Raw genomic sequence first — 13,028 nt, 5'->3', positions numbered from 1 at the left:
GGTGAATACCCACTTCGTCGGATGCAAGTAATGTCACAACTGGCTACGATAGCCCCTCAGAGATGAGGACTTTCGGCGGCGTCTGCCTTGGTCTTGAAGGTGTCCGCTCCTCAAGGCGGAGCAGTGCCTGGAGTCTCTGTCAGTCAGAACCCAGCCAGACAACCTGGTGGGGGTCGATGGCGACCTGCGTGGACTTCGCAAAGGATGGTCGCTGAACAGTGAATGACATCGGGAACATTCCCTCAACTGTGACCAGTTCTGAGCTAGGGGTGACTGCAGAGATCCCAGCGGCAGCTTGCCTCTGGACCGTGGAGCCAGCTTTGGTGGTGCCCCTGGTACCGGCATGGACAAAACATCCCAGGCCGCTTGCAGGGCCTCTGGCATGCAGGGCATCCGGACATCTAGGGAAGCCTGCTCTGAATGGGCCGGGCTACTCTGCTCGACCTGAGTCAGAGGCCTAGAGGCCGATGGGGACCGAGGACTACCCAACATGGATCTAGCCTCTCCCCTGGTTTTGCTCCAGTGTCGCGGCAGAGGAGGCCTCTTCTTACCCTTCTTGGCATGCCCCATGGACGGGGAACTGTGCCGACTGGTAGATGGCAACAGGAGGTCTCTGCGCACCGACACCGCAGTACCCAGTGCCGACTCGGAGCGGCGTGCCAGAGTCAGGATGGCCGACTCCATCAGGATGGCCCGGAGCCAAATGTCTCTTTCTCTCTTGGTCCGAGGCGTCAACGACTTGCAAATCTTGCAGTGATCACTGAGATGGGTTTCACCCAAACAGTGTAAACAGTCCTTGGGCGGATCACTCACTGATATCAGTCACCTACAAGTGTCTCATGACTTAAAACCTGGGGCACGGGGCATGCCCTGGCCTGGGCACACTAAACTAAACTAAAACTAATCAAACTACTTTAACTACAGGTACTACTACACTGAACAAACAAGAGTTCTGGAGGAGAGCTGCAGACAAGCTGGAGCAGGGCAGTTCCGAAGTACCTTCTCTGGCGGGAAGAAGGAACTGACGGTGGCACCACTCCAGGAGTGACTAACATAAGAACATAAGAACAGCAGTACCGGGTCAGACCAAAGGTCCATCTAGCCCAGTATCTGTCTACCAACAGTGGCCAATGCCAGGTGCCCCAGAGGGAGTGAACCTAACAGGCAATGATCAAGTGATCTCTCTCCTGCCATCCATCTCCATCCTCTGACGAACAGAGGCTAGGGACACCATTCTTACCCATCCTGGCTAATAGCCATTTATGGACTTAGCCACCATGAATTTATCCAGTTCCCTTTTAAACATTGTTATAGTCCTAGCCTTCACAACCTCCTCAGGTAAGGAGTTCCACAAGTTGACTGTGCGCTGCGTGAAGAAGAACTTCCTTTTATTTGTTTTAAACCTGCTGCTTATTAATTTCATTTGGTGACCCCTAGTTCTTGTATTATGGGAATAAGTAAATAACTTTTCCTTATCCACTTTCTCAACGTCACTCATGATTTTATATACCTCTATCATGTCACCCCTTAGTCTTCTCTTTTCCAAGCTGAAGAGTCCTAGCGTCTTTAATCTTTCCTCGTATGGGACCCTCTCCAAACCCCTAATCATTTTAGTTGCCCTTTTCTGAACCTTTTCTAGTGCTAGAATATCTTTTTTGAGGTGAGGAGACCACATCTGTACACAGTATTCGAGATGTGGGCGTACCATAGATTTATATAAGGGCAATATTATATTCTCAGTCTTATTCTCTATCCCCTTTTTAATGATTCCTAACATTCTGTTTGCTTTTTTGACCGCCTCTGCACACTGCGTGGACATCTTCAGAGAACTATCCACGATGACTCCAAGATCTTTTTCCTGACTCGTTGTAGCTAAATTAGCCCCCATCATATTGTATGTATATTTTTTCCACTAGGGGCACTCTCCTATGGGTACTGCTAGGTGAAAAACTTCCAGCACCGGTGCACGTTGCGAGCACTCACATCTATTGTGGAACTGACATGAGTAATCACTCGAAGAAGAACTTTAATGTCAATGGGACCAAGCGTTTGCTTAAAGTTAAACTGATGTGCTTTGCTGAATAGAGGCCTTAGACTTACCTCCTCTATTAATTGAGCATGGAGGAGGACACATAGCACACACTAAGTAATGGGCTGCATGTGCGTTATTTGAAAAATTGTGTCAAGGGATATAATGGAATCATGGCTGAAACTAACTGGGGGAGTGATGACTATAGATTCATAATACTGTGCTTCAAAGTATTATTGCTTAAAAGTGTTTTCACTCAGACACTTGCTGTAGAAAGAGGTGTTCCAAAATGTGAAAAGAAACATATTTAAAACAAATAGGCAAACAGCGAACAGAGCAGTCAGATTTTTGAAATCTGTATTTTATCTGATACTAAGTAGCTTTGGTCTCCCCTCCACCCCAATTTCTTATTGTAAGTATATTTAACACAGAACAAAACAGCTCAATAGATAACTAAGTTTTGCAGCGCTATAAAGCACTTTTAATTCCATTGCCAACTGTGCTAACTGAATGAAAGTTTATCCTCTAGGAAATATTTCTGCATTATAAAAGACAGTGAGTGAGACAAGATTGCATATAGTGAACTGGAAATGAGTACAAAAGAAAATCTTCCATTAACTTAAATCAACTTAGTTAAGCCTACTTGCTTTCTGTTGCCAAGAAAAAATACACTTTCAACTTGTAGTGCCTATTTAGTTATTTCATCAAACTTCTTGTAACTAAGCCCTGATCTACAATACAAGGTTAGATCGAATTTAGCTGCATTAGGTCGATTTTATAATGAATGCGTCTACACAACCAACCCAGTTCCGTCGACCTAAAAGGGCTCTAAAAATCGACTTCTGTACTCCTCCTCGGCGAGGGGAGTAGCAATAAAATTGACCTTGCTGGGTCGAATTTGGGTTAGTGCAGACACAATTTGACGTTATTGGCCTCCAGGAGCTATCCCAGAGTGCTCCAATGTGACTAATCTGGACAGCACTTTCAACTCCAATGCACTAGCCAGGTACACAGGAAAAGCCTCAAGAAATTTTGAATTTCGTTTCCTGTTTGGTCAGCATGGCGAGCTCAGCAGCACAGGTGACCATGCAGTCCCCCCAGAATCACAAATGAGCTCCAGCATGGACCAAACAGGAGACACTGGATCTGATTACTGTTTGGGGAGAAGAATCTGTGCAGGCAGAACTCCAATCAAAAAGAAGAAATGCTAATATATATGCCAAAATTGCACAGGGCATGGTGGACAGAGGCTATAACAGAGACACACAGTAGTGCCACGTGAAAGTTAAGGAGCTCTGGCAGCCTACCAAAAGACAAAGGAGGCAAACAGTCGCTCTGGGTCAGAGCCACATACATGCTGCTTTTATGATCAGCTACATGGCATTCTAGAGGGGGGACCCTACCACTATCCCACCATTGTCTGTGGACACCTGCAAGGGGAGAGTCTCACCCAAAAGGAAGGAGGAGTTTGTGAATGAGGAAGAGGAGGAGGAGAATGTGCAGCAGGCAAGCCGTGAATCTATTCTCCCTGGCAGCCAGGACCTTTTCATCACCCTGGAGCCAACACCCTCCAAGGTGGGATTGCCGACCCTGAAGGCAGAGAAGGCACCTCTGGTGAGTGCACATTTGTAACTACAGTACAGGATTTAAAAGCAATAGTTTAATGTTTGATTTGCCATGAAGACTTGGGATACATTCATGGCCAGTACAGCTACTGGAAAAGTCTGTTAACGTGTCTGGGGATGGAGCGGGAATCCTCCAGGGACATCTCCATGAAGCTCTCCTGTAGGTACTTTGAAAGCCTTTGCAGAAGGTTTCTGGGGAGGGCTGTCTTATTTCGTCCTCCACGGTAGGACACACCAAGCCAGTAGCAAGTAGTTTGGAATCATTGCAGCACAAAGCATGGCAGCGAATGGTCCTGGATTTTGATTGCATTCAAGCAACATTTGGTCTATATCTTTCTGTGTTAGCCTCAAGAGAGTGATATCATTCATGATCACTTGGTTGAAATAGGGGAATTTTTGTAAGGGAACAGTAAAAGGACTCTGGTCATGCTGGGCTGTTTGCGCGTGGCTAAAAGGGATCATCCCTGTGAATAGCCATGTGGCGGGGAGAAGGGTGACGGGATCATCCCAGAAAATAGCCACACGGTGGGGTGGGAGGAGGTGTGTGCTGCACATCCACCCGAAAACCACAGTCCTTCCTTTTAAATGGCAAACCCAACCAGCATTGCTTGCTATGGGAAAGGAGGGCACTGCAGTTTGAAATCATTCCCACATGTTATGAAGGTGTTAGAAGTTTTGCAGCCACTGGGAATCATCCCATACCTGCAACACTATGCGGTCCCACCAGTCTGTGCTTTTTTGCCGGGCACAGAATTGGCGTTCCACTGTATCAACCAGCCCCACTGCCGCCATGATGTCCCAATTGCCACAGCCTGTGCTTTCAGGAACATCTGTGTACATGTCCTCCTCACAATCGTCCTCGTGCTGCTGTCTCTTAGCCAGGTTCTGCACATACTGCAGTATAATGCGCAAGGTGTTTACAATGCTCACAACAGCAGCGATGACTGAGCGGGCTCCGTGCTTGCCATGCTATGGCGTCTGCACGGGTAACCAAGGAAAAAAGGTGTGAAATGATTGTCTGCAGTTGCTTTCACAGAGGGAGGGGAGACACGGAACTGTTGTTAATAAACTAGACCCAAAGAAGGTGGTATCCTGGAACCATGCAAGTCTTTGTGCATTCTTCAGGAAAGTGGGTTGGAGAAACTGAGGTAGCAGACACATGACCAGATGGAAAAGCCAACCTCATTACACAGTATATTTAACTTTTATACAACAAACTGTTCGTGTTTTAAAAATGTCTTTGTGATTATTTGCTTCCCCGTTCAGACCATGGCTAAAAATGACAGTGAATTCCATAAAGTGAATTTTTATAGTGAAGTCAGTGTTTATACTGAACATATTTACTTAAAGCAGAGATTTAGTAAAGCCAGATTGTATTCTAAATGCTGCAGTGATCTGAAACCTTTTGGGTCTGTCATTTTATTTCACATAAAAGCACTTTATTATCTCTGTTCACTATCAGTCTGTTCAAATGTAGGTATGAGTTCACTCTCATTTGCCCCGCTGTAAAGCCAAACAATTCCATTTAACTCAACAAGTCACACAAGTGTATACGTGGTATGAAAACATGATCAGGCCCATAATATCTTAAATGACGACCTTGGGACTCAAACTACTGTCTGCTGTCTCCCCCAATTGCACATCAGACTCCTGCTGCTGAAACTGGTTTCTGAGAGATGTTACAGAGGTTGGTCCACATATTTGGCCTCTAGTAAATTAGTTTTGTACAACTACAGTAGCACAAATGGGCCTTGAAGCAGTAATTAAGTATCAGCTAAGGATTCCCCAGTTAGCTACCTGCTTCCCACCAACTGGCAAAGCAGGTGTACTGGGGAGGGTGCAGAGCCAGAGCACAATGCACTCCAACAATCCTGGCCAGGAGAGCTGCTTCATGGGAGTCACTACCAGCTCATGCAAGTTAAAGTAACCCTGAAGCTGCTGACAGTTTGGTTCCGGGAAGTCTTCAAGGGTGGGGGAAGGAGAGATTGAGGGAGGAAAAATGTCAAAAAGCCACCTATGCACCGTTTCCCAAGGTGTGCTTAGTACTGCTCCGACACACCTAAGTATCTGACTATTAGTGTTTCTAAAATACACAAGGGATGATTCTGATCTCATTCTGCTTTTACATAATTTATTCATTGTTTAAAATGGCACCTTGAGTCTTACGAAAACGTCTATCAATTCATGTATAATGACAGTTGAACTTCTACGCTTTTTAAATTGCTTGAAAAACAAAACATTATTGTAAACAGATACGTCCCAGCACCATTTCCTCAAGCTTTTGCATTTGAAATAACCTCAGTACACCAGCAAGCATGCCCAAACATTTAACGTTGCTCTCAGAAACAGAATGCGAGTCTCTCGGTGAAACAGCTGAGTGCTGGAAGAGTGTTGTATGTTTTAACATATAAATAAGCACACTAACATCCCACTTTGCTTCAGAACTCCTTCAGTTATATTCATTACAGGAATTCAGAAACATCTGTCTGTGCACTACAGCCCCATACTTGTACTGGTTTCACATTCTAAAGATCAATAGCTTTACATTACAATGGTGAAGATTCATATCTTGTTAATTAATGTACTCTATGTGGTATAGACTAGTACACAGGAGACACAGGGAAGAGAGACAGCTACCATCCAAGATCACACTTGGTAATGGCACACTAATAATCAGACTAATCCTCACACCAATACAAAATTTAGGATCAGAAAGTTATACCAGAAAGAGAATATAGTTGAGCACAAATCCTATTATTTAGTAAGTGATTCCCCCAGTGCATGTTTAAATGTACACTTACATTATGGATAGGTGCTATTCACTCAGTCAAACAGCTTGTATATAAACTTGTATATATTTCCAGGTTGGGCTGGGTTGTCTGTTTTTTTTAAAGCTGGTTGGTTGTTTTTTCTTAACCATTTTGCATATTAGATTTTAGATTGTGAGCTCCTCAGGAATGTAATGTGTCTTACCTATGGTCTATGAAGTGCTATATAAATTTAGACTACTATACATAAGCAGTCTGTAATATCTGAATAAGTGATAAGTTCTGCTGCGCTTATCGGCTTTCTACCACTTGTGCCCACCCAACCAGACACTGATGGGAGCACTGTCCAATATCTCTGATGGTATCTAGGAATTCACAATCTGTACTAATATCTGTGGCATTCAGTGTTGGCAACTCTTCTGGTTTTATCACAAATCTCCTACTATTTGCTTTAAGTCCCAGCTTTGGGATTTATGGAATTACGTGAAATCTCATTGTTTTCCACCCCAAGTAAATGTCTAGCCCTCATGGTTGAGACAAAAGCTTGAAAATGTGAATTCTAAGAGTACGTCTATACTGCAGTTAGACACCTGGGCTGGCCCAGGCCAGCTGACTCAGGCTTCCAGGGCTCTGGCTAAGGGGCTGTTTAATTGTGGTATAGACATTCAGGCTCAGGCTGGAGCCAGGCTCTAGGGCCCTGCGAGGTGGGAGGGTCTCAGAGCTCAGACTACACACAAGCCCCAACGTCCACACCACAATTAAACAGCCCCTTAGCCCGAGCTCTACTGCAGTGCAGAAATACCCTTTAAGCACAAACAACAGAGGGCAAATATTTTAAAATGTCCCCAAAATTTATTTTTAAAAGTCTTATGGTTTTTAAGTCAATCTCATTATTATTGGGGCTTGACTCATGATTTCAAACACTCTAGTTGGCAATACTGTGTGGTTTTGCCAATCCCCTACGAATCCAACAAAATGAGACATAAGACACAGCCAACCAAAGGACATTCTCTGTTATGCAGGTGCTTTGCTGGCAATCCATAACTATCCAGTGCCTATGCCTTAAGCCAATGGTTTGATTAAGCTATCGAGCACCATACCATTGTAATGGATAAACACGAGTATGGTGTGCCAAAAAGCCTAAGTTTATGGATCACCTCTCTTTGCTGAGGCAATGTCAACGTGAACATCCAAGCTGGGTCTGTGTGTCTGTTTTAGGAAAATATCAGCAATAATCCAGATTTCAGCAGTTGGAAAAAATTTGAAAGATAAAAATAATGTTTCTGCAGCTGCACAAAGTGATTATTTTGGCTGGTTTCAATTAGGCAAAGTGGAGACAGGAATCATCATCATGGAGTTCCCTCATATATCTCTATAGGCAGATCCTGTATGAGTGTCCAAAACATGATTTGACAGCCCAGCTGACTTAGACTTGAATGTGTAGTTCATTAGGGTATGAAAAGTAGTTCTGTACAGAACAATACTGTATAATATAGAATAGGAAGAAGGTCCTCGCATTTTAATAAAATCCCCATCACCTCAAATTGCTCAGTCACTTAACTTCTCCCTACAAATATGACTAATTTAGCATTTCTAAATCCCTTTTCAACTATCACAATAATATTTCCTTTTTTATTTTCTTTTAATGAGGATTCAATATGAATATAGAAAGTCTGGAATGAGCTCATTTAGAAATAGGCACAATTAGAAAAATATTAGCACTTTTTAAAAGTGCAACAGAAATCATTTGATAGTTTTCAAAGCTTTTTCTAAATCTCTTTAAAATATTCCACTTCAATCATCTCACAAACCTTTAAATATTCTCTGTAAAGCTTTGTTATTTTTTGATCCCAAATTTAAACATTTCTCTACAATTTCTGAGTTCTCAGGCTTCTCTGTAGTGTGAATCACATCTTAGAAGAAAGGTTGCCTCATGAATCACTTCTCCTCTCAGTCCAAATTGTTTGGACTATCTCCCTTTTCATTTGCGATTACACAACATGCCTGCGTCAATTACCGCAATTCCTGACATGGAATTGTAGCATTTGGAAAGTATTGAATGCATTTTTAGCTGTCTTTTAACACAGTTTAAATGAGAAGCCAGCATCACGTGACCAGGCAGCTCTCCCTGGATCACTGACAACGGCTCCAAAGACCACAGTTTGTAAACTTGTATGCTATAACTTAATACATTTCATCATTGGAATGGCCCAAAAAATTAAATTGATTGTTGCTCTATAATTGCAATAAGCAGACATAGAGACTGAATTCTGATGACTGGACTACAAGAAATTCCAAAGGGAAAATGAAAACGAGCTGCTGTTAGTTCAGTTCGTGCTCCCTATATTCAGGCTCAAACCACTTTGGGTTTGTTAGATCAGGCATTTGTTAGGCATATACATCATACACCACATGTCAAGTATGCCACTCAGTATCAAGTGTGATAACTTATTAAAATTAACTTGCTGTTCATGTCACCTAAGAGACAGCAGCAGCTGTAGTTATAAACAGTTGAGAGTTTTCCTACCTGCTTGATGGTTTTACTCTCTGTCATGTTAAAAGGTGCATTTAGGCTCATGGCAAATAGAAAGCCTAACTAATGAATGACAGTTTAAGGCCTGTTCAACCGATCTGGAAACTATGGAAAGCAATTTGCCCTAAATAAGTTTTCCTCTGATACAATATGTGCTGCGAAATACATATGCAAAGTGTTGACTATTTTAAGTCACCATACATGTTGCCATAGACGAAAAGAAATAATGCCATAAGAGTTACAGCTCTGAAGAGAACCTCATCTGAAGATTGAGAGAAACTAACCTTAAAAAATACAGAATTAGTTTATAAAATATAGTCATTCATTAACAACATGTTGCCTCACATCTTTAACTCATGGAATGCTGAGAGAAAGAAGATATTAGCTAACCTTTGTTGTACATATTGGTTGGTACTTGGACGTCACTCAGACTGATGTTCACAGGCAAATTATTGAAGTGGTCATTTGGCACTAGAATGAACTCCTTCCCCAGTTCTAAAAAGTTTCCTTCTTCATCTCGTTCATTTATGAGAACAGCATTGAAGTATTCATACTACAACAGAAATTCACATTCAGTTATTACACCCGCTGAACAATTTTCTTACATTTTAATCCATTCATCCACCTATGTAATATTTATTAGCATATGTTTATTGTCTAAAGCAGAAGAACATGATATAAAAAGCTACACATTTTTAGGAGCTAAAAGATTCATTTTAAGAAACTAGTACATGTGCACTTCTTTCTGAAAACAATTTGATATCTGTGACTGCACGTCCCTCTTAAAGTTAAATGGTAAGGGCAGTCCAACCCCATTGTACACAACAGAAGCACTATTTTAACACAAAGTTTTCTCAATCCAAACCATTTGTTGTACAATTATGTACTGGCAAAAGTCTCTCTTCTTAGCTTAATATTTTCCATTAATTCGAGAACTGCTATTAGTGATGAACTTATGGCTTGATGAGATGAAAGCATTCTGATTTCACAAAGTATGTTAAAAGGAATTGGCTAAAACTGATGATAGCAGAATTTTATAGCATTTTTCTCCTAGGTTTTTATATTACTTAAACCATAATTTGGATTCACTGGCACTGGACTCACTCGTAAACAAAAGGCGTTATCTTTTTCATGCTGAACATCAAAAATACATATTACAAAAGGTTTCATACAATCCAACTTCAACTTTGACAGTAATTTAAATCTAGATTTCACTTTTTTCTGGAGAAAGAAATCATCATCTGTATGTGTAAAGACTCCTAAATGGTATTTGGCTTCTTCTGGAAAGAGCATAGCAAGATAAGCAAAAGCAATTTAGATAAAAGTATTGATTGGGGCGTGCATGAGAGTGTGGGCATGTACATGAGAGAGAAAAAAAGGAAGAGAGAGAGACCTAGCTCAAAAACAGGGATTCTAGCAAACTCTGGAGGCAACAAGCAGCAGTACATAACCCCTTTTTAATCTTTTAACCTTTGAAAACAAAAAAAGTTTTTCAAATGTTTACTAACCGTAAAAGATCAAAGCCCATGACGAAGCCCATGATGTTGAATCCCAGTCATTCTTATAACTAAGTACATAATCATAAATAATAATAGGACACGTGAAGACTAGATACATAATCCTGTGGAAATTAACTTTATGGGATTTTTTCCTTTATATTTATTAGGGCAAAATATAGCTACTGAGCATAGAAACAGGTAAATGATACACAATGGGTACCTGAAAGCTTTAAATGCTTTGAAAGGTGTCATTTTCCAATTTTACGTGCAACTAGTTTTACTGAGCTAATGCAAACAACTAATACCTTGTAGTTCATGTACTTCCACTGAAACATTCATCAACTTACAATCAACATGCCTGAGGCAGAGTCCTATAGAGCACAGTCACTCTCTCAGAACACCACCCTGGACAAGGGGGAGGGCTTATAAAACCTCCTTAGGGAGTGGGAGTCAACAGGCTTGTGTTGTGCCAATGTGCCAAAGAGCCCGCACCTCAGGCCCACAAGGAGGCAGAGTCTTAAAAAAGGAAGGGAGTAAACAAGGGAGGAGCACTCCTTCAAGTCACTGACAGTTCTCTTTCCTTTGCTGGCCCACTCACAGCACCTTTCCACCACTGAGGCTGCAGGAGACCAGGGGGCACATTAGTACTTTTTACATTACTAAATATTAACGCATCTGATCATATGATGGCAAGCTGTGCGTGCCTTGGATTTCACCATCATTGATAATGGAACTTTTCTGCTTTTTTAAACAGATTTTCTTAAACATGTAAATCAAAATTCAACCACAATATATTTAAATATTACAACTTTTAAGAGAAAGGTGCCATGCCTTCCTTCCCTGAATTTCTGCTCTTGCTAATTATAGTGCAATTCCATTGACTTCATTGATAAAACTTACAGCAGAATTTGGTTTATCCTGTTTATATACTAAGTTCTTGAAACAGAAACATATAAATGGCATGGAAATGGTCAACACAGTATGTGAAGAAATTGGTCAGATTGCAATTTGCCCAAGAAAACCATGCGAGTCACGAACAAAAGCACACTGCTGGCATACTTTGCTTTCCTTCATCAATTTGGTTATTCCTTTTTCAAATGGATTAATCAGTAGACATCCTCCTTCAATATGTTCTGTTGAAAGGAAAAGTAATTTACAATTGTAAATGTTAAATTTCCAGGCCAATTGGGGATTAAATTTGTTAGACTCGAAATAAAATACACTACTACTTTTGCAATTAAATGGTTTTTGTTTGGTTGGTTAATTGACTTTTTAGGCCTGAGTCTTTGGTTCATGTTTTACAATTGTGGAGATGTTTGTGGAATAATCCGATTATGTAAACTATACAAGTAAAACCAAATTGAAACGTATGCTCATCCATCAATTATTCTAAAGGCATTAAAGTTCGTAACTAATAACAAAAAACATTAGATTTTTTTTGTGTCATGTTGAACGAACAAAAATAATCTGCGTTTCTTAAAAATCATGCCACAGAGAACAAACATCAGGTAACCTCTGCAGCTGAAATGGTTATCATTGAGGTTAGGAAGAGATTGGCATCTAGGCAGTAATGTATAGTGGTTTCTTCTGTGCACATTTGCTACTGCTTCCCAGGAAAATATTGCATGTGACATCTGAAAGGTGGTAGGATGAAAATTAAAAATAAAAACTGGATTAAAAATAGTAAAGTAAATCCATCTGGCACTCTGACACTACATTTGAGATAATGCCCTAGGGAAAGGGAATAAACTCTTATTTGCTGACAACACAGATACTCTAGCTGCTAAGCTCTAAGAGAAAATGACTTCAGTTTAATCTTGTCAACCTCTGATGTAACCTTAACAAGGTGAACTCCCACAGTGCACAATATGACATGCCAAAAACATATTAGCCTGGTAAACAGCAAAATGATTATTTGGGTTAAGAGTACTGTGAGACTGATTGTGATATGACCAAACAGTGAGATTATTCTAACCTTTTGCATAAAGAGACAGGCACAGTGAGTGAGAGACCAAAGCAAAATCATTACAAGGAAATCCATTCACATCATTTATTACAGAGATATTACTTAAGACTTGTACAAGAATATTCTTGTGCATTTGTGTCTGCTCTTGTGTAAACAAATAGTATTTTACACATTCACTATTATACATCGCCACCACCTTTGTAACAGGCAGGTTTCTGAAAACTCTAATAATCTATAATGAGCAAACACTTAGCACCAGAAAATCCACAGCAACTTGGGAGAACTAGATATTTAAAGAAAAATCTCTGCTTTCATTCCTTTCTTTAAAAAAAAAAATATTTTCCTTGTTAAGAAAACCTTCCAAGCCATGAGCCAATTCAAACTGATTAGTAGAACAATCAGAGGAACAAGAAGCTGAACTAATTTGCTTCAGCAAGAGTGAAGAAGGGCCACTGAGTCTGGGGTGCATTTCAAAGAAATATGTCACTAACAGTCCCCAAATCTTTAGGCTGGGCCTGTAGACAGTGGGCATAACAGTGGTAAAAAGGAACCTGTTATGTTTGGGTGGGTGGGGTGGCGAGCCACTAAAAACCGATTGCTGGTTAATT

At 40.9% G+C, this 13,028-nt stretch overlaps 1 protein-coding gene across 16 annotated transcripts in view; it reads right to left on the bottom strand.

The window, feature by feature from the left end:
* The window catches only part of CACNA2D3 (calcium voltage-gated channel auxiliary subunit alpha2delta 3), an 839,197-nt gene that overhangs the window by 406,139 nt on the left and 420,030 nt on the right, over nt 1-13,028 (bottom strand). For all 16 annotated transcript variants that reach the window (XR_005582636.1, XR_005582637.1, XM_039480709.1 and 13 more), the window contains one exon: nt 9,346-9,508. Coding sequence is in view for 14 of the 16 variants with exons in the window: in XM_039480709.1 (XP_039336643.1) it covers nt 9,346-9,508 (163 nt within the window). In the remaining 2 variants the exon portion in view is untranslated. The remainder of the gene's footprint in view (nt 1-9,345; nt 9,509-13,028) is intronic.

The sequence above is a fragment of the Mauremys reevesii genome, linkage group 7, assembly GCF_016161935.1.
Source record: "Mauremys reevesii isolate NIE-2019 linkage group 7, ASM1616193v1, whole genome shotgun sequence".
Lineage (NCBI taxonomy): Eukaryota > Metazoa > Chordata > Testudines > Geoemydidae > Mauremys > Mauremys reevesii.
The sequence above is the reverse complement of the archived record's forward strand: the minus strand, read 5'-3'. Positions and strand labels throughout refer to the sequence as shown.